Source organism: Pecten maximus, chromosome 18, assembly GCF_902652985.1.
Source record: "Pecten maximus chromosome 18, xPecMax1.1, whole genome shotgun sequence".
NCBI classification, from domain to species: domain Eukaryota; kingdom Metazoa; phylum Mollusca; class Bivalvia; order Pectinida; family Pectinidae; genus Pecten; species Pecten maximus.
Genome location: NC_047032.1, coordinates 17267374 through 17290750, shown reverse-complemented (window position 1 = coordinate 17290750; position 23377 = coordinate 17267374). Strand labels below are relative to the sequence as shown.

The 23377-nt window shown below is 35.5% G+C and overlaps 1 protein-coding gene across 1 annotated transcript in view; it reads left to right on the top strand.

Annotated features, from left to right (window-relative positions):
- Positions 1-23377, top strand: part of LOC117316274 (cadherin-23-like) — a 45916-nt gene that overhangs the window by 16829 nt on the left and 5710 nt on the right. Inside the window, exons 4-21 of the mRNA XM_033870811.1 lie at positions 162-237; positions 2406-2574; positions 4063-4309; positions 5159-5449; positions 7633-7926; positions 8810-9103; positions 9767-10060; positions 10916-11209; positions 11871-12155; positions 12999-13114; positions 13800-13977; positions 15359-15517; positions 15871-15999; positions 19630-19749; positions 19920-20105; positions 20463-20653; positions 21771-22128; positions 22314-22472. Of these exons, the coding sequence (XP_033726702.1) occupies positions 162-237; positions 2406-2574; positions 4063-4309; positions 5159-5449; positions 7633-7926; positions 8810-9103; positions 9767-10060; positions 10916-11209; positions 11871-12155; positions 12999-13114; positions 13800-13977; positions 15359-15517; positions 15871-15999; positions 19630-19749; positions 19920-20105; positions 20463-20653; positions 21771-22128; positions 22314-22472 (3840 nt within the window). The remainder of the gene's footprint in view (positions 1-161; positions 238-2405; positions 2575-4062; positions 4310-5158; positions 5450-7632; positions 7927-8809; positions 9104-9766; positions 10061-10915; positions 11210-11870; positions 12156-12998; positions 13115-13799; positions 13978-15358; positions 15518-15870; positions 16000-19629; positions 19750-19919; positions 20106-20462; positions 20654-21770; positions 22129-22313; positions 22473-23377) is intronic.

Below are 23377 nucleotides of genomic sequence, written 5' to 3'. Positions count from 1 at the left end.
TCCTTAAGAATATTTCCAATGCAATGGTCATTAAATAGATACTTAATTAAGTGGTCAATACATTATCAATCATCCAAAAACAGATATAATAAGCGTGTTGCAATTGCGATATGTATATAAACATTTACTCGAGCTTGACATTTTACTCCATTTTATTTCAGCGTCGAATGATGGAAATGGCAACACTCCGATATCATCCGGAACGATCTACGTTATACAGAATGATTACCTTGCTATGTAAGTATAACAACCAAGGATAAGATATTATTGCCAAGTGCTTAAAGAAAGGGGAATTTAAATGCCAAATCGGAGATAATCCGGCCTTCTTTAATCTTGATTAACATACTATAAAAGTGGACATTTTCTCTTATTTGGCAATCAAAAATCTCCGCGAAAATAACCACACGCAATCATATTAACACGTGAATAAATCCTAGATGTAAGGGAGATAACTCGTACTCCAATATACATGCCCTTTGGCAACGCATCGTGAATATATATTTTCAACATTTCTTACAGTGCGAAAATATTCAAACCGCGAAGAAGTTTTGAAGCTCACTAAACGAAAATTTCAACGCACGAATATATTCACTTTTACAGTATAATCGGTAAGTTTGGAAATGATTATATATTCATATGCGGAGATTTTCACTTCGTTCTGACCAAGATTTAAATAAGAAAGATACATAAACAATAATAATAGCGCTGCAAGGGAAAACATTTTAGAATTTGAAAGCCCCCTACCGGTGAAACCGGGGGACTATTGGTTTCCTCCCCGTTCATCTGTTCGTCCGTCCGTCTGTTTGTCCGTCCTCTCAGTTTTCCGCATTTTTTCTCAGCCATACTATAAGGTATGTTGATAAAAGTTAGTATATGTATCTTCAGTATAGGGTTTTTGGGTCAAGGTCAAGGTCGCTGTTACTTTTGTTGGCGGGGACCGATAGGAGACATGTATTGCTTTAGCAATACCCAGCATGCTTGCTAAGAGTTGTAATCAGTTTGATATTTACATAAAGACAAAAAACGTTCAAACTATTGAATTCAATCATTATTTTCAGAAAATATAAGGGAAACAAGCAAGATAGATAAAAGTCTTTGTTATCAGGGGGTAAAATACACTCTTTTGTTCTACTGAGTCTCCCCTTTTGTACTTCTACTAATTCATTGTCCGGGCCATTTCGTCTTCTTTTCATAACCTTATTTGGGAATATTCTATACACATTTAATTAGCAATAATCGACATGGCTAAAAACGTTTTAAACATTTTAAAACAACAGGACAAGTTCATACACAAGTATGTCCAGTACACTTAGTGAATACTGAGTAGATGGTATGATAGTGTACAGGTTATGCTGTATATCTGAAATAGTTTTCCAACCAACATAATAAATATTGCATAATATATGAAGACTACTATACATTTTTTAGCAAATATCTCGGCCGTGTGAGCTACAATGAAATTAAAGTTAAATAAAGTTTATAATGTAATTTACACTGCCAATTATATCAGAGTACATACACAACATGCTTTTGACATAATTTTGCATACACGCTTTGCGCACTTAGGCCAAATGCCATTAAACGCAGACTGGTGTAGTATTTTTGAGTATTCAAAATTTTCATGATGTCAAATTGTTTACTTTTAACTAATATCAAAAACAAATCCATGCAAACACATAAGGGAAGTAGATTATTTCTTCGGTGGGCTAAACTAAAGGGCCGCTAGGCTGTGAATGTTTAAACAATAAAAACAATTCTGTTTATCATCGTAGTCATATAAAATTATGAAATGAAGTATTTATTTATGTATTTATTCCTCAACATGATATCAGATACTTTACATATATGCTGGTAATATTTATTTTGGACATCTTATATTTTATATATATACATATAGCAGAAATCATGTGAATATACATTGTTTTGGAAATATTATATCTTACATATATTGTATATACACATATCTGAAAGCAATGTACTGTACATATTTCTTTGAGATATCTTATACTTAACATATATACATATGTGGTGAAACATGTTTTTTAAACACGTACATCTATTTGGGAAATTGTATACCATACATGTAGCAATATTTAAGGATTGATTGTCAATTTTGTTGCTTGCATGGACTGATGAAGGGAAGTGAACCTCGTGCAAATGAAGTGAACTGCGAGGAAAAGAATTATTGCCAGCACGATGCATATGTTTCTATTGAACTAAAAAACAAAGCTTTAATTATATTCGTTTTGAGTCACGTGCCTATGTAGTCGGACTTATCTCGATTATTGATTACTCAAAGCCCCAGCTTCTTATCACGAAGTAAACATTATTAAGTTTTTAATGACCCCGTACTGACCTCGAGAGTTTCCAATGTATCATAATTTATTTGATATATTTTGCTACAGATACCAACCCAGTAATGCCGTTATCCCTTACGGTAATGGGAATGGAAATACCAACGACTTCAAGAGGACTACGAGCGTTGGTGGAGCGACAACATATGCTTGGGGCTCAGAGAGTGTAGCTGGAACAAGAAATTATGCGTTTAATGCCCGCCTCGATCCAGGCAGGGAGTAGATTTTATATTTCCTGTGGCAATATGTATACATTTGTATTGATGCCTCTTTCCTAAAAACAATTATCAAAAACAAAACAAAACAAAACAAAAAACAAAAACAAAATACATAATATCTTTATCCAAATCAAGAGGAGAGTGTAAAGGGGCTTTCATAGACTTTGTCTGTTGTTTGTTTAACAAATAAAGAAAGGTTATCAAGTTACTTTGCCATACATCAAATGTTGATGGGTCATCCAGATATTTTTTTATTTAGTATTGTGTTTTGTACTAATATTTGGATTAGTTGCCAACATTTTTATTGAAATCAGTCATGCGTGGAATTAAATCATTGTGTTTTAGAAAAAAAACTAATTTTTTTCACTGGCCTTTTTTCCAGTTGAAATTTTATTAAACGCTTTATGCACGATCTCAAAACCTTTATCTCTTGAAAAATCATTTGGTTTAGAATTGTATTGAGATTGATGCGATGCCGCGTCTCCCGAAAGAAAAAAGAGGGGGTGGGGGCTAATGGCATGATCCAAGTCGGATTAAGGCAACACAAGATTGCAAGGCGGTTTTGCTGTAACAAAAAGACGGTATGTAATACATAGCAAGGTTCAAACGCTACCAATAAAACACCCGGGGGTCCAATGAGCGGCCGATCACGAATAACCACCCCTCGTGAAGACCGTCTCGTATGGCTTTGGGATCTTTGAAATCACTTTTGCCCTGCAACCGTAGCAACAAGGAATTCATTTGATCGACGGGTAAGCAGCCAGACCATCCGTAACAGGCTGCGACGTCATCGAATGTTTGCGAGGAGGCCTGACATATGTCCCGTTTTAAGGTGACGTCATTGCACTGGTCGCGTCGGTTGGGCTCGGCGACACCGACTATGGCGCTTATGGCGGAGGGACGTTATGCTTATTTCACCAATGAGTCGAGATTTTGATTTTTGATCGGAGTCAGCAAGTATGGCGACGTCGGAATGAACTCTTCGCAGACTTCTGTGTAGCCCAGTGTCACTGATTTGGGTGGGGTCGTATGGTGATCTTGGGGGGCATATCCGATGGAAGTCGAACCAGATTTGTCTGAGTTGTAATGCTGTAGACCTAGCCAATAGTGTTCATACTAACGTTCCTTCGTAGAGACATGACCATCACATGTCTTGTACATTACACAAAATCTAGGATTTTAGTCGGCATTTAAGCGCCCTCAAGCAGATATCCTACTTCAACAGTTGACCTCATTTACTTTATTTTATTAAAACCTGACATAGTTACCACCATTTCAAACCTTGATGACCTTTCTTTATTTTTTAAGTATATAAGAAGTATAATATACGTAAGGAATAAAAATGTTAACAAAAAAGTTAAACAAAAGGAAGACATTTATATTTATTTCCGGGGCAGAGACACTTTGTAACTTATACGATAATATCAAACAAACTGAATTGTGAACTTGCATATGAACAAAATCATCTGCAGGTTGCTAAAAAGTAAAACAAAACTGCCAAAACAACGCCTTCTACGTTTTATTGCATTCTAACAAAGTATACAATGTCTTTCACGTCTTTCACAGTACCAACCAATTTACCAACATTTTCCAATTTGGATGGTTCAGTCAGTGTTTCTGACAGTGTTACGGCCGGAACTAGTGTGTTTACCGTCACAGTATCAGATGTTGATGGCGATATCCTGTCAACCGAGATGACAACGAGTTCGCCCTACTTCAGTTTCGACGATTCCATACGTAAGAGTATAATCTGTGTTGTAGACGTACATGTTAGGGCTTGATTTCTTTTAGCTCATTTCTCGCTGAACGCATTATGTTAAATAAACACTGCACTCGAAGATCGTATGTGTTATAGTTTGTCAATTTACAAGCGCATTTTAGTTTTAAAGTTATGAGGTGTAGCTTTCTAGAATATGACATCAATGCCAACACGTATTATGTAACAAAACGAGACAAAACAATAAGTGGTATTTAACTGCATTGACACGAGAAGGATTTAACTTCGTTTCCCGGGTATATCCTTCAGTACTTATCGTCACATAGGCAAAGGGCGCAAATCAGTTGTCGAAAGAGATGAAGATTCAATTAAATATATTGTCAATAAACTGGTGCGGACAGCAGAGCCTATTCTTGCACTCTTTTTGCAGGACAATAGTACAATGTATGTGGGATTAAATGAACAGGCGACTCATGTTAACTTATTATATGGTCGTAAATTATATCAACAATTCGTGAATATCTAATTAGTGATTTTTTTTAATTTATCTGTGTGATAAAATCTTTACGTGGAGAAAAAACGATCTATTTTCGTCACATTAAACACATAATTTGAAAAACCCCGTTTAACGTTTTCATTGTATGTTTGTGTGTTTGTCTGTTATCTCTAATCGGTAACTTAAGAAACTATATTGCTAGACTGTAAATATGAAAGATTTGTTTTCGGAATATCAACACATTAATCATGTAATCGTTAATAATCTTCACATTAAGCCTTACACTTGTTCTGATCACGTTTGTGTAATAATACGATTTCGTTAACATCAGTATTTTTTTTTATTTTTATTTTTTTTTTTTTGTGTGTTTTAGTTGAAGTCAGCGTACTGACTACACCGCCGGCCAATACCTACAGTTTGGAATTCAAAGTCACCGACAGATGCGCAAACACAGCGACAGCCACGCTAACAGTGACTGTCGCTGATCCGTGTGCTGGCTCTGCCACACCGACCTTCTCCGACGCCTCTCCGACTGCCTCCATATCTACATCGGAAGCTGTCGGAACTACAGTATCCACACTCACAGTGTCCGACACAGACGGCGGCACGCTCAGCACAGTGATGACGTCATCTTCCTCTTACTTTTCGTTTGACACGTCTTCACGTGAGTGATCGTATACAATTATAGACTTTTGATGAGTTGGATACGTGGAATTATGAACGCAAAAATCTCTGCGCCTGGTTGATGACTTTTTCGAATGAATATAACCCATGTATTGGTTTAATCGAACGTCTATAACATTTTTACTGTGACACGATATTTTGCAAAGTGCATTAAATTATTCAAATCTTGATTAATTCCTATATATTAATTCATAATATAGTAAGCGACACAGAAACATATCTGTTCAATCAACCCCATTCGTATAAACATTTTAAAAACCACATTGCATATTATAAATTTTTAATCATTGATGGATTTATTGTCAAATTTGCTGCTTGCATAAAATGATGAAGCGATGAACCTCGTGCAAATGAAGTGAACGTTTATCAAAATATAAATCCCCCCATCAGATTGCAAAATTCGGTCGCAACGGTAGGATGTAAATGCGCCACTTTGCTACATTGTTATACTTATCGTACATGTGTGCACAGTAGTGGATCAGCGCAGTCAGTCAGCTACTCCCGTTGCCAAGGCAACACAAAACAAAACTCATTTAAAACAACTATTGATGATATTTTATAATAAAAACTTAATAAAATAATAAAAAGCCATACTCATATAAATACGAATGTTAAGCGCAGTGTTGATAGTATAATATGTGTGTGATTTGGTCACTGGAAACACAGAGACTTGTTTAAGAAAATTGAGCACAAGTTTAATGTGGCAAAAGTGAAATATCACAACACTAAAAATTCAGTGTTTACATACACACTAAAACCTCGTCAAATTTGATTTTGTAAGGTTCGGCAACGTAAAGGAATGTTTGATTTTTAGTCTTGCGATTATTAATACAATTGTAGATGCCATATGATACTCAAAATCTAAAACCGAGCCCTGTGACCGTCTATAAGATACAGTCTAATAGCCGGGATGTTCAGAGTTCAGAGAAAAAAGTAGCAATGTGGATTTAACTCGCAGATCGGCTGAGGATTTATATCATGTTCTTGAAATATTGGATTTCATTGTCGCACTGGCATTTTTTTATGCAAATTTTGATGAAAGTAACTAGAGAAACATTTATTTGAAAATTGGCGGTATTCGATAGCCCGATTTTGTGTGTCCTCCATGTGTTTACATTATGAGTCAAAGGAACCTCTTACGATAGTAGTGTATCCCTGCGCTCGATAATAGCGTATTGCTGAATCGAGTCTGTTTTATGTTGTTAACAGTGTTAAAATTGAGGTCCATTTTCTGTGACCACTTAAATCATATCCAGTATCGTATTCGGGATACAGCCACTCCTACTGCGCTACGTAGGTCATGAGCTCGGTGCTATCGGGAGTGTCAGTGTTCTGTCATATCCTTTTGTCTATTGCATATTTATAAACACAAAGCGTCTCTTCCATTTATGTTCATATACATATATAACAATGTTACACTATTCACAAAATGAAAGTGTATTGAAGTCTAAAGGTAGTACAACAATAGATCGCGAAAGCCAACGAGAATGTATTCACACGCCGGCAAGAAAGTGATTCGTCTCTCAGAACAGAAGCACGCGACCCAAAATATCCAACGGGAAGTAAGTGATCTGAGTTTACTAGTTTCATTTAGGCGGAGCGAAGTGAAAATGTAAATATTTCGAAAAATTGGCCTCGGGAATAGACTTTTAAAAACTAATGATCATGTGCATGTCCGGTCGTTAATCATATTGAAAGCATAGCAACCCTATGCACCCCCTATACACAACCCCTAAACACAACTCTTAGTTGTCATTGCAATTAATGTAACGTCGGCTAGTTTGTTTGCTGACTCTTTCGGCCGAGTAAATGTCGCCGACATTTGTTTTTCTGACAATTAACCTGTGTTGGAAAAAGCGTTGTGATGTGTTTTCTTTATTTTTCTAAAGAAAATGGCTATAGTAATTCGATGATGTTTCTTATGAAAATGTTTTGACCAATTTAAGTTTTTGTAAAGTATTACCTTATAATAACAAATCAAGTTCGAAGTCACTTCAATGCCAGTACCATACGGGTTGTAATATATCGCTTCATTTCCTTTTAGATGACCCTTAAAATAATCAAGGATGGAAAGGCATCACACACTCACAGAATCGAAAATAGAGTAATGTCAAAATAATCGGGAGAGGCTAATATAAAAATTAACTGAAGGTTTTATTTCAGTTGAGGTGAAGGTTTTAGCATCGCCAATAACCGCTGCCACGTACAACCTGAATTTCGAGGTGACCGATGATTGTTCCAACACGGCAACAGCCACGCTAACTGTGACCGTCACAGATCCGTGTGCTGGCTCTGCCACACCGACCTTCTCCGACGCCGCTCCGACTGCCTCCATATCTACATCGGAAGCTGTCGGGACTACAGTTTCAACACTCACAGTGTCCGACACAGACGGCGGCACGCTCAGCACAGTGATGACGTCATCATCCTCTTACTTTTCGTTTGACACGTCTTCACGTGAGTGATATTATAAAGTTATAGACTTTTGATGAGTCCGATACGTGCAATTACAGGCAAAACATTTTTGTGCTTGGTTGATGTTGGGTTTTTTTTCGAATGAATCAATCCTGGGTATTGTTTTCATCGAAAGTCTCTACAAATTTTACTTTGGTATGCTATTTTCCAATAGTGATATGATTTAAATCTGGATTCTTTCTTACTTAATTCATAAAAAAGTAAGCTTTACAGGGAACAAATGTTTTCCAGCCTCTATCGTATGCAATTTGGGGAAGGGGAGGGGGACCAAACAGCATTCAGATTATCTACTAAACAGTATCAATATTTTGCAAAAAATGTCTTTCGGTAAACATTGCATATTACGAAATTCCAATCCTTTGGAATAATTGGCTTTGGGAATAACCACAATTTCTTATGAACTGCTTTTAAAAACAAATTATGAAGTGCACGGTGTGTCTTTTATTATAATGAAAGAAAAGAGCACATCCTTGATATACAACTCAAATTTGTCATGCCAGTTAATGTAATGTTTACCAATGTGTTTATTGATGTTTTCGGCTATGACAAGGTCGCCGACTATAGGAATTCTAATACTTAAAACGGCGATAGGTTTTTGATGAGGATTCATGTGAAAATTTCATGACCAATCAAAGTTTGTGAAAAATTTTACATTATAATTGCAAATAGAGACGTAAGTCATTCTCATAAAAAAATCATACGTTTCGTGAAATATTACTGCATCTTATTTGATGATCACTAAACTTCATGATAAAAATGGCTTCACACAAAGACAGACTCGAGATTACAGTAATGTCCTAGTTATCGTGGTGGTTAATATAAAGACTTTGACGACGCCTTATATTAACTGAAGGTTTTATTATAGTTGAGGTGAAGGTTTTAGCATCGCCCATAACCGCTGCCACGTACAACCTGAATTTCGAGGTGACTGATGATTGTTCCAACACTGCAACAGCCACGCTAACTGTGACCGTCACAGATCCGTGTGCTGGCTCCGCCACACCGACCTTCTCCGACGCCGCTCCGACTGCCTCCATATCTACATCGGAAGCTGTCGGAACTACAGTATCCACACTCACTGTGTCCGACACAGACGGCGGCACGCTCAGCACAGTGATGACGTCATCCTCCTCTTACTTTTCGTTTGACACGTCTTCACGTGAGTGATTGTATACAATTGTAGACTTTTGATTAGTCGGATACCTGGACTTTCGGACAAAAAGCCGTGCTTGGTTGATGTTGGTTTTTCTTCGAATGAATTAAACCTGGGCATTGTTTTCATCGAAAGTCTCTACAAATTTCACTTTGGCATGATATTTTCCAATAGTGATATGATCTAAATCTGGATTATTTCTTACTTAATTCATAAAAAAGTAATTTTACAGAAAACAAACCTCTGTTTTGTCAGCCTCTTTCGTATGTAAATTGAGGAGGGGAGGGGGGACACAAGAGCATTCAGATTCTCTACTAAACAATATCAATGTTTTGCAGGAAACGTTTTTCGGCAAACATTGCATATTACGCAATTCCAATCATTTGGAATAATTGGCTTTGGGAATAGACACACTTTCTTATGAACTGTTTTTAAAAAACCAATGTCAAGGTCGCTGACTATAGGGATTCTGACACTAAAAATTGCAATAGATTTTTATGAGGATTCATGTGAAAATATCATGACCAACCAAAGTTTGTAAAAAAAAATCCTACATTAAATGGATTCACACAAAGACAGACTCGAGAATACAGTAATGTCAAAGTTACTGTGGTGGTTAATGTAAAAGTCTTTGATCACACTTTTTAGTTACCGAATGTTTTATTTCAGTTGAGGTGAAGGTTTTAGCATCGCCCATAACCGCTGCTACGTACAACCTGAATTTCGAGGTGACCGATGATTGTTCCAACACGGCAACAGCCACGCTAACAGTGACCGTCACAGATCCGTGTGCTGGCTCTGCCACACCGACCTTCTCCGACGCCGCTCCGACTGCCTCCATATCTACATCGGAAGCTGTCGGAACTACAGTATCCACACTCACTGTGTCCGACACAGACGGCGGCACGCTCAGCACAGTGATGACGTCATCCTCCTCTTACTTTTCGTTTGACACGTCTTCACGTGAGTGGTCGTATACAATTATAGACTTTTGATGAGTTGGATACCTGGACTTTCGAACAAAAGACTGTGCATAGTAGATGTTGTTGTTTTTTTTCGAATGAATTAAACCTGTGTATTGTTTTCATCGAAAGTCTCTACAAATTTCACTTTGTTATGATATTTTCCAATAATGATATGATTGAAATCTGGATTCTTTCTTACATCAAACAAAAATCTGTTTTGTCAGCCTCGAAATTCGGGAGGGAGAGGGGGGACGCAACACCATTCAGATTCTCTACTAAACAGTATCAATATTTTGCAAGAAAAGTTTTTCGGTAAACATTGCATATTACGAAATTCCAATCATTTGGAATAATTGGCGTTGGGAATAGACACAATTTCTTATGAACTGCTTTTAAAAACCAATGCTGATGTGCAGGGTGTGCCTTTTATTATTATGAAAAAAAAGAGTACATCCTTGGTATACAACTCAAAATTATCATGCCAGTTAATGTGATATTAACCAATGTGTTTGTTGACTCTTTCGGCTATGTCAAGGTCGCCGACTATAGGAATTCTGACACTTAAAATGGCGATAGTTTTTTATGAGGATTCATGTGAAAATATCATGACCAACCAAAGTTTGTGAAAAATCCTACATTATAATTAATATTGCTAATAGAGACGTAAGTCGTTCTCATATAATATCATACGTTTCTTAATACATCACTGCATTTCCTATTTGATTATCACTAAAATGCATGATAGAAATGGCATCACACAAAGACTCGAGAATACAATAATGTCAAAGTTACCGTGGTGGTTAATGTAAAAGTCTTTGATAACACTTTTTAGTTACTGAAGGTTTTATTTCAGTTGAGGTGAAGGTTTTAGCATCGCCAATAACCGCTGCCACGTACAACCTGAATTTCGAGGTGACCGATGATTGTTCCAACACGGCAACAGCCACGCTAACAGTGACCGTCACAGATCCGTGTGCTGGCTCTGCCACACCGACCTTCTCCGACGCCACTCCGACTGCCTCCATAACTACGTCGGCAGCCGTCGGAACCACTGTATTCACACTCACAGTGTCCGACACAGACGGCGGCACGCTCAGCACAGTGATGACGTCATCATCCTCTTACTTTTCGTTTGACACGTCTTCACGTGAGTGATAGTAAATAGTTAGAGACTTTTGATGAGTTGGATACGTGAAATAACTGTGCTATGTTGATGACTTTTTCGAATCAATTCAACTCATTTATTGCTTTGATGGAAAGACTCTGAAAGTTTTACTTTGACATAATATTTTTTCCAATAGTGAAATGCATGAAATGATTCAAAACCGGATTCTTTCTGAAATATTTGTTAATGAGAAAGTACGCGACGCAGAAAAAATATCTGTTCTGACAAATACCATCGTATGAACATTAGTGAGGGGGGACGCTATCATAAGCAGTTTCCCTCCTGAATTTTTGAATAATGTTTCTTTCGGTAAACATTGCAGATTATGACATTTCAGTCGTTTTGAAGAATTACTCGCGGGTATAGACACAACCACATTTGAATTGAATTGCTTTTGAAAACCAATGATAATATACAAGTTTTGTTTTCTATCATTATGAAAGCATAGCAACCCCTATATATGAACTCTTAGTTGTCATGGCAGTTAGTGTAACCTCGGCCGGTTTGTTTGTTGACTCTTTCTGCTGTATCAGGTCAGCTGGCTGGCTAGCTGTTTATCTATGAAAATGTAAGCGAAAATATAAATTTGAAGCAAATGTTAAAGAATATTTACTTACTGGTTAAAATATATTCTACATTCTAGTGGAAATAATGGTGTCTTCCACCGTTCCGGCGGGAAGTTACAGCTTGACTTTTCAGACAACTGATGACTGCTCAAATACGGCAGCTGCTACATTATCGGTCACGGTGCTTAGTCTGAGTGCTGTTACGCCAACATTCAGTGGTTCCCCTACAATATCCACCCTGCCGGACACCACATCTGTAGGGACAACTGTAGTACGCCTCACAGTGACGGACCCCGACGGCGGCACGATGACTACAACTATGACATCTTCATCTTCGTACTTCGAATTAGATCCAGTGACACGTAAGTAAGGAAGTAAGATAGACAAGAAATGATTGAAATATTTCTAAAATGCCCTTTAAAAGAGAAACAACATCAAATGTTTCTTAAGAGAAAATAACTCAATAGCTCATTGATGTCTCCTTGATAAGGTAATGTGGTGTTCACAAAGAAGGAATTTGGATTGTATAAGGATTTGAAAATTAGAACTTGTGAATCAGCATTGTTATGGTAGAAGGACGGATATCATATTTTCTAGTGAGTTATTGGAAACTCTTTTACATGATGTGCAGAAACCTTCATTTTTGGGAAAGATTCAACGTTCCAAATAGAAGTAATTATATTTAGAGAAAATCCTTCCACATCATTTTACAATAACATACATGGCTCATGTAACAAGGCTGTGGTTCTTATCGATAATAAAGCAGTTTTTTTTTATCTAGTTTTTATCACTTGTTAAATTATAACCAAAACAAATATGTGAAATTGTGGCTACATCAAATATTTCCGTGTTTTTATGTATGGCTGGATTTAGGCGCATGCGCTGGTTTTTAGAGAGAGAGAAAAAGGAACGAGAAATGAAAAGCATGCGAAATATTCACAGTCCCCTAAAGGTAACCGCTTATAAGGCCTTAAGTTACATACAAATCAATAGAGACTAAAAACAATACAGTTTCTTCAGGATGCAAATAATGATGCATCCACTTTAGATAAAAACGATAGAATCAGAATCACATACGTTCCGAATGTAGTTACATCAGGTATGCTTATTTTTCTTTCTGTTTTTTTTCTTCTTTTTTTTTCTGATCGAGAAATATTGTCTTAACACCGGCAATGATGTATGATTTTTTTCATTCTTTATTTTAGTTGATGTAAAAGTTCTCTCAAATCCGACATCCGGAATTTACGTTCTAGAGTTTCAAGTTGTGGATAACGACGGGTACAGTGGCACTTCTCAACTTAACATAACTATTGAAAATGCGGTATGTATATCATGTAAAACAATTGGAAATTAAATTGATTATTTGAAGACAAATATAACTGCAGCACTCATATATTACACCAGAAAAAGATAAATATATCAAGATAAAGAAGTATTCTCGATGATGAAGGAAACTTTCAAACCGTTCTGATAATATTTGTTTCATCTTATGGACATTTTAGCTTTGTACATATCTATTGCATTCACCTCAAAGACATTATGAAAGCATGCACAACCGTACTCTTCAGTTCTTTTCCCATAAATGGAATTCCCGAGTTTAATATTAACAACAGTTGACAGAGGTTAGATATTTAAATATTCCGTGGAGCTTATATTTATTTTTTCTTATAACCTCTGTGTGACGAGTGTACCAAAATCATTTGACTAAACAAAAATTTGCTAATACATTTGCATCTATATTTACATCTATGTAATTGATACGTCAATATATGATTCACCCATTAATGCGCTTTTGACCTGGTTCTAGACCCACAAGGATCAGCCGTCCACACTCCTTAAAAGTGTACTGTGTAGTGCAAATATTCACATTTTATCGGACAGCTCTTTAAGGACGGATCTGATCGCATACATTGCATTATATGAACATTGTTTACAATGACAAGAATTTACAGTTAGAAAATAGTTAAATCTATATAAATATGTTCCTGTTGTGAATATGTTTTCAGAAACCATTTACTACAAGCCTGCCTACCTACGGGTATGTGACCGAAACGACGTCAACTGAGAATCTTCTTCACACGATTGTGACAAGTGATGCATCACCATCTGATACTGTCACGTGTTTACTAGGGGCGTCTGACCCTTCTTCTACAGACTTCACCGTCAAAGTCATATCAGGATCATGTAAGTGTTTGCACGCGCGCGTCTAATCATTACATCATCATGATAATATAAGCTTTTTAAAGAGAACGTCAAAGTCAAAATCAGGATCATGTACATGTAGCTGTTAACAAGTGAAAATCAACGCCTTAAAATATCAGGATATAACGTATGTGTTTTTAAAATGGCGTCAACACACATCATCAGGAATATGTAAGCGTTTGTTCATTAGCGTTAAAGTCAAACATCATCAGGATCAAGTACGTTATCCTAGTGGAGCCTCAATACCTTAAACTATCAGGGTCATGTTTACGGCTCTCTGAACGTCAAAGTCTCCTAGTATATAATAAGTTTAGTGTTCACTTTGAGCAACAATGTCTTACAACATCAGAAGCCGGTGACACAACACTATTTTTGTATATATGGTGACAGTTTATTGTTAGGTTTACATTTGTAGACAGTTAATAAGTACTCAATGGTTGTATATCTGCTACCTCCACTCCTTCCACTCTCGCCGTCTGCTTATTGTCCTCTTTCCTCTAACCCTACGTGTTCTCCCTTCCCCGTCCATGAGAGCTGTCTCTCTATCCTTCAAAGTTCTCCCATTGTTCTTCCTAAATTTTGCAAAATCCTGTATACTTAAGTTATCAAACTTTCATTCCGTCACCCCATTTAATACATAATCATCTCCACCCCTGATCTGACTACATTGTAGGCATTGCTTCTAATTATGTTTACTGTTACATCTGCTTGATCTGAAGTGAGTACCCGCCCTTCCCTATCTGTAATATGTAATCTAGCACCAGCAGTCCCTCTCTTACATTTTCACTCCACTGAACCCGACTTCCCCTCTACTATCAAACTCTACACACAGCACTGCCAATCAACGGTTGTTTATCCGAGTTGGATTTGGACCGCTCCCCCGATACTTACTGTTTTAGTCCTGTTTAAATTTGTATTAAATATGCTATTATTTCCCTTGAACTAATTATCAACCCATTTTGTTACAAGCCTGTCAATGTTATAAGAACAGTTTGTTACCTATACGAAACAACATTATATTCCTTTCTTGGTTATATTAAAAGCATATTGTAATAATATCCATAGGTATAAATCAATATATTTTAGTGTGAGTAGATACAATGTAGGTATAGTTTAAATAACCATATTTCACTTTGATATAGATGCAAAAGATACGGACCTGTATGTAGTGTTTATTCTGCTATGTAATCATTTCATTTAATTTTAACAAAACTACATTATATTCATTGAAATAATTTTATGTCCTTATGTTCAGGTTTCAACAGGATAAATGCTTTCGAATTCAAGCTAGCACTATGGAATTTCCTAATGATATTGTTTATTTTGAATTTAGTTTAATTGGTTTTTATCATTTTGTATTGAGCGTACGGTATATATTCTCTGGTGGGCCATTCGTTCAACTATGTTACCACTAAGCGATATGTCCTTACAATCAACTGTACGGATAGTAAGGATGACGTCATCGGAACATTTTACGTATTCGTACTTCCGAACACTCCTCCGACGTTTACTAATCTACCAGGTAAGTATTGCACATGATTACATGTTCCACTCAGAGAACGTTCCAAGATATCACGAATGAGCATATGTATAATACCATGTTTTGTTGTAAAATTGCCTTGTAATTTTTTTTCACGCTTCAACCATCTTTCAAGGTTTTTTAATATCATGTGTTTAATTGTGACCAAATGACGCGGTGTTAAAAAAAAGACCTACAGGAACTTTCAGTCTTATTCTTTCAATCTGAATGACATCATTAACATTTGGTATTTAAGACGGTCTCTGTTACTTAGAAAATAAAAGTTTTATTTCACTTTTATTTTTGTAATCTGTGTATATGAATGTTTTGGTTTGCTTATTGGTTTACAATTATAGATTCAATTTCGATTGCCACGTCAAGCAGTTCCGGCACAAATGTTTTCCAAGTGACTGGATCTGATACAGAGGGCGACAGCTTGACGTATTCCATGTCATACAGTTCTTGTCCATTTCAAATCACAAGCGGTATGAATACATTTCTAAATATAAACCGGATAAATTAATACATAAATAAAAACATGCATAAAAACTAGATTTATTAAATCCTCCACAGATCATTGGGCTTCGATAGGGATATCTCAATAACTCAATAACAACGAGAGTTGAGCTTCCTCAACGAGGTAAATAGATTATCATCTAACCCTGTTTGTCATTTTATCTATCTAATTATGACATTCCACTTAAGCAAACGAATATCCATGTGACTTGATTTAATCGAATATTCATGTGACTTGATTTAATTGTCGACGTTACGTCATGCAACAAGTGACGTCATGTAACTGTTGTGAAAGAAGAATCCCCCATCTCATACGGTGTGTTAGGGAAATCTTGCATCGGTAAAATGTACGTGAAATTGCCCCGGGTAAAAGAAGCATCCATGGATGTTACATAGTTGGTAATACGAAAGATACACGAACCTACCAACCTGCAACAAAATTATTGAAAAAGAACAGGTCACATGGTTTTAGCCAAAACATACGATACACGGTCTACTTCTACCAGATAGGTTGTAATATATCTAATTAATCAAGATATTACGTTTCACTTTCATATAACGCTGGGGAAAATAACAAGCAGACCCCTTTTCTGGTGGGTGAACCAGGTTTAAATAGCACATCTCACTTAGAAATTACTTGATTTCAGATGGCAGTTTTCGGATTATCGCATAAATGTTGTCAACAAAATGTTGCGGCCACAGAACAGCATATGCAAAAATATATATTGTTTTAGAAAATCATTCAAATTTCATTTTAAGGATGTATGAAAGCCTGAGGCCAAAATTTTCGAAAATTTAACTTTTGTTCTACCATAGTTATTTTGAAAGATGAGTCAATGCCGGATTCAATTCTGGAAAGAAACTAGTACGTCGCTGTGCTTGTTTTTGCACTAGAGCTTTTTTGAAAATGACATGTGATGCAGCACCATTTTCAAAACTGTATCCCATGAAAAATACATGTTTAACTGCAATGTCATTAATATATATATGTAAAAGAAAAAACAGAGTTTGATTTAGTCTCATTATTTTTTTTATCGATTTCAAGAATATAAGCAAGAATGTTCAGCAATTGTAAAAAAAAAAAAAAAAAATTATATTCTCTCAGTTAAACCTTATTCAGAATGGATATTTCTTTTTCAAAACTTGAACATGGAGATTAAAATATAATATATATAAATATATATATATAGATAATTTAACTTTTTCTTAAACTTTGTCGCATGATATAACTTACCCTAAGTTATGTAAATTTAAAAAGGAAATGATAGGTTGTTAATGAAAATTTTGAGATATTGCAATAATGGTTACACCCCAAAATTTTAATAGTTTATTTTTTCTCTATTGCTGCATATCATATATTGATACACTTTCTACGAAACACAAAACAATGTCTTATTATTACCTATTTAGTGTCCTTTTATTGATTTCAAAATAAAAAAATAGTATTTCCCAAGAACAAACAATTATATAAAGTTTATTCTAAACAAATTATTATTGGAGAGTTATCTTCCCTGTCCTTTTTATTTTTACAGTATTTCCAGTCTGTATAGTTTTAATTATGCTAAAATCAACGTGGCAGTGAATTGGGTTGGGTAAAGCAGAATATATCATGATTTCAATCTTCCTGGATTTTTTCTTAATAGTATTTTTTCAGTTTTTTATTTAATTGATTTTTTTGGGGGGTGGGGGGGGGGGGGTGGATGGGGTATGGGCGTTACATGTCAGACTACTCAACTTTTCCTCCCACAGTGGGACCTTGCAAGCATTTTTAGTTGTTTGGCCCTATTTTGTTAGAAGAAATTTCATTATTCATTACTAATTATTTCCTACACTCCTTGATGAAATGTTCACAAAAAATAATCCTAATGCTTTTATGACCCAATGCTTTTTGATTTTTGTTCATATGAAATGATTCAACCTTAGAACAAAATTAAATAACATTCTAGATTCTAGTAACTATGTTTTCTCAAAAAAGTTGACAAACAAAATAGTACATGGAAAATTAAAAAAAACATCGATTTTGTTAATCATTTTATTGCGCAAATGGCATAAATTATTTTATAACAAATAATGTAGACAAAAGAATTAGTCGTTAAACTTAATTATCCTGGACATTGTAGTTCCGGTTTGTGTTGTATTAATACGCTGATAAGTGTAGCGCATGACGGATGGCATTCAAACGTAAATCAATGTCAGAGCTCTCAAACAGACTATATAGTGACAATGCCAGACAAATGTAAATATAAGGAAATGAAATGTTTCAGTTATGTTGCATTTAAATAGTACACATGTATTTTTAAACAACCAAACAAAATATTGCTGACAAATTACATGTGCTACAATCAGTATATGACAATTTGTTTGTCATTGGTAAATATAGATCTAAGACATTGATCATAAGAAATGTACATGTATAAGAAAGCACAAATTTCATAACAATATATATGTCGGTGAAATGTAAACTGGCAAAACAAGTTTCAATTATATAGATTTAACATTAATTCATATACATGAATAGATTTAACATTGACATGAATCAGTAATGTATACAGTGAGTAAACAGTATACTGTATATAGCAGCTGGATATATGGGACAAGGGTGTGTGTGTGTTTTTTTTTGTTTTTTTTTTTTACTAATGCATATATGAATTAGAATTGTAAATTCAGTAGACAACTGTTGAATACGTCTAAGGTTATTACCTTAATGATCGGTGACAGTCCTAATAAGGTCTCCATTAGAGATCAGCATATGTCGCTGTGATGAGATTTGAAGAGACAATGAAGCATGATCAGCTAATTATATAAATCAACAAGTCAGTTCAGCAATTCACTTGCTCTGCATCGGCAGGTTAAAAGTGATCAGACCGTACACCTCTGTTCATAATTTTCGGTCTGCGTGGATGCTTCTGACTCTTGAAACCATCAGTCGTATTTTGGGAGTTTTACCCATGTTTATACAAATAATGGCAGTAAAAAGCTTACAAAAGTATCGATGTTCGCACAACACTGCAGGTCCATGTTTACTTTTGACAACCGTACCGATTTGCTGCATGTCGTAAAATGATAAAAAAAATTATAAACAACAGCATTTTTCATTCTTTATCTTAGCTGAGATAAACGTTTTGATGATAATGATTGTTATGCTACTTATTTTTATTACGACCTCATATTTTGTCTAACGGCAAATATTGACTTTCCTACATCCTTAGATCACGAAATTATAGAGAACAGTGACATACTTTTAAATTGTGACGGGAAGAAATTGATTGTAAAAACAAATAGAAGGACCAAAACAAACTTGGTTACTGTGTGGAACAATATGACTTTAAAGTTTGGTGTATGCCAAACATGATAATTCCAAAACTTGTTTTGAAAACATGAGAGCCCAACACACGTATTGAACTAAATGACTGACACGTATGTATATTACAATAAGTCAAATCGATATGACGTGCGAAATTGGTACTGTAGCATTAAAGTGTTCAGTTAAACTACAATATGACAAACATCTAACACTTGAATGACATTAATAGGATTTCGAACAGGACATTTACTGTAAAAATGTTAATAACTACAAGGTACGTGACTCGTTTTGACAGGGGGCGTTGTCAGCACCAATCAACTTATTACCGGTGACCCAGTGGGGTATGATATACATGTTGATGTGACTGATGCTACTACAAGCGTTGGACCCAGAGTTCTAACTGTAAAGATATCTGGTAAGTAAACTTTTTCAAATTGAAGAATTGTCGTTTTTTATTTATTACATTCTGGAGATACATATCAAAATAGTTCCGTTTTGTTTTCACCATAAACTTTATTTTCCAAAGTTTCATTAGGGTTATGATCAAAATACAACCTCGTTTTGGACATGTGCTCTCATTTGTAGGCATAAACTCGGATCCCGTAATAAAGAATCTTCCTTTTCCGGCTAATATATCTATCTTAGAGAACGAACCTGTGGGAACTACGGTGTTCAACGTAGCTGCGGTAGATGTTGACACATCTCAGACGTTGACTTATTCATTAACAGTTACACCCAGCTCTGGACAAACTGTGTTTAATGTGGATTCAAGTAAGTGAATAGCATGAAGAAGTTATAAATCTTGATAATTGCCAGGCCGGATTTCAGGACTGGCTCTGGAAGTATTATGTATCGCCTGACTGAATGACAAAATGTCCATGATCACGAAAAATAAGATACAACGTTTATTCATCTGCCTTTAGTAAGTAAAGATGCAGATTCTTTAATGAAAAGCTAAGGCTTTTCAAAAAAATATAACTTATTGGTCTTATTTGCAAATGTTTGTGTCGATAAACTATTTATGCATTTTTGTGAGAAGCAGTGTATACGCTGTCGGGGATGAAGCATCATCAAATCTCCATCCGTTAAGTTTCCAATTCCAGATATAACGTTTTGCTTTTTTTTTAGGTGGATTAATTACTACATCACTTTCGCTAGATTACGAATCTATGACAGACACGTATTTCAACATCACGGTGACAGTGTCTGACGGCCAGGTATCGGACTCTCAGTCATTTTACGTCATTATACAGAACGTGAACGAGACTCCCGCTTTCTCCACCACTACATATTACCTCTCCGCTAATGAAGAACAAGTGGTATGTTGAAATTTGGTCCTGTGACAGTCCTTACCAAATTTACTTAAATGTTAACAATGATTTTTTTATACTTTTGTTTCTTTTCTTTTCTTTTTAACTATACGCGAGTTTTGTCAGATAACATAGTAACAAACTAAGCACCCTTGTATCTTCTATTTAAAAAAAAAAAAAAAAATTTCATTATAATTATCATAAGTAAGTGTCTTTTTTTGTGTTATCAGTCTTTCTTTTAATTATGCACTTGTTTGATCAGATATGATAGTAACAAATTGAGCATATGTATACTTCTTTGTATTAATGTTTTTTTTATTATTATTCGGTTGTTATTGGGGGTTTTTTTAATTTTATTTTCAACTATGCGTGAGTTTGGGAGCATATCATAGTTACAAACAACACGCATGTTAACTTTTTTTTCATTTCTTTTACATTTTTATTTTTTTGTCAACTATACGCGATTTTGCTCAGATAACATAGTAGTACCGCACTTGTCATGCACCTCGGCGATTCGGAACAAGTACTTCCTCAATGGAAAAACACCAAATATATATTTGCTGGAAATTTGATGTTTAGAAATTATACAGTATCCATTTTTTACAAAATCATAATGCATTATTGGGTAAAGGAAGTTTCTGCATTTCCTCATCTATGTTTTCAAGATTTAAGTTGTTTTTAGTTGTACTTCTTCTGAATTTCATTGTTTCCCCTTTATTCATTGACTATTACTTACTGTAAGAGAGAAAAATTGTATTATATAATTATATATTCAATATTCGCAATTCACGTATCAATAAGAATAGGTTATACCAACATTACACAGGATAGCATCTTTCAAAACAAATGTAAGGTTAGATGCTGTAAAACAAGCTGTTGTGATCTTCTAGGAATCGTCTGTAATGCTATGGGCCTAAAGTGATGGTTCATTAAACGCGATTAAAAAAAAAGTCGAAGGAAATGTTAAAATCGTGATGCGGAATTGCAAAAGATACATTATTCAATAATTTCACAATTGTTATTATTGAAATTCGTGATTAAATGCAGCACTCGTATTAGGTAAAATCCTTTGATATACACCAAGTATTTTTATAGTATTAAGAAGTTGTTTCCCCATATTTTACAGAGAGGAACAAGCCTTGGAACCCCCTCATATGGTGTGACAGACCCGGAATCCGACTCCGTGTTTTACAGTATCGACTGCTATCAATTCATGATAAACGCTACCACGGGGGAGATAACCTTTTACGCTACCTACGACCTTGACCTATCCAGCTCCTCGTCTCCGATCAGCTGTATTGTGAGTGCCGATGATGGCGAGTTAACAGGGACAGCTTCATTGACCGTTACTATAAATGATATCAACGACAACTACCCAGTCCTCGATAAAGACATCTACACATTTATGTCAAGCGTGACCGCAAGATCTGGCGATGCCATTGGAACATTGACAGCTACTGATGCAGATTATTCCGCGTTATATGGTATGAAAGATGATTTTATATTGATATGTAGATATTTATATAGGCATTGATATCCTTTTCGATCCAGACAAACAAGATAAAAAATGGTATATTTTGCTTTGCGATTGTTGTGAAATAAATACAATTGATTAATAAAACTACATACATTTGTATATCAATTTAAAAAACAAGGATATTTTTTGTAGGCACAGTTTCTTACTCTATTAACCAAACGTTACTGAGTTCAACCTATTTTGGAATATCTGGGACTGGCTCGCTATTTGCTGTGGCTGACCTTGAGACACTCGGGGCTGGAACAGTCCACGATATCACGGTCACTGCTGCAGATACAGGTGGAAACTCTGGTAGGCAATTTGATTCAAATGTTGATTTATTTCAAATCGTTTTCGACCGTGTAGTAACCCCGTTGAATATTGATTTGATAGTAAAAATCGGTTTTGACCTGAAGATATGTCCGTTAAATAGAAATTTAATACTACAAATCATTTTTGACCTATGACGTGCCCGTTAAATAGAAATTAATACTACAAATGTTTTCGACCTTTTAACATGCCCGTTAAATAATAATTCCATAGAACAAATCGTTTCGACGTAATAACATGGCCGTTAAAAAAAAATTAATAGTACAAATCGTTTACGACCTTATGATATGGCCGTTAAATATCAATTCAATTTCAAGAATGGATCATAAAATAACACGTATAGAAGGATTATATCATTATTCAGGGGGCCGCGGTGGCCGAGTGGTTAAGGTGTCCCGACACTTTAACACTAGCCCTCCACCTCTGGGTTGCGAGTTCGAAACCTACGTGGGGCACTTGCCAGGTACTGACCGTAGGCCGGTGGTTTTTCTCCGGGTACTCCCGCTTTCCTCCACCTCCAAAACCTGGCACGTCCTTAAATGACCCTGGCTGTTAATAGGGCGTTAAACAAAAAACAAACAAACAATCATTATTCTAAGGAAGATAAAAAAAGATAGGACTATCTAAATATTGGGTTATAAAATTATGTGAAGTCAATGTGTATAATATTATAAACTATATCATTATTCCATGAAATGTAGAATGCAGTTAACGAAATCCTTGTGGTTCAACTGTAGTATCCATGCCTGCAATATCAGGAAGTCACAAATGAATTTCTAGAATTTAAATAAATGCATGTGTACATATGATATTTTAATATAGAAATTGTCATTTTGTCATTTTTCTTATGTTTATATTGTCTTCCGTGCACTTCCTTTGTCTTTCTG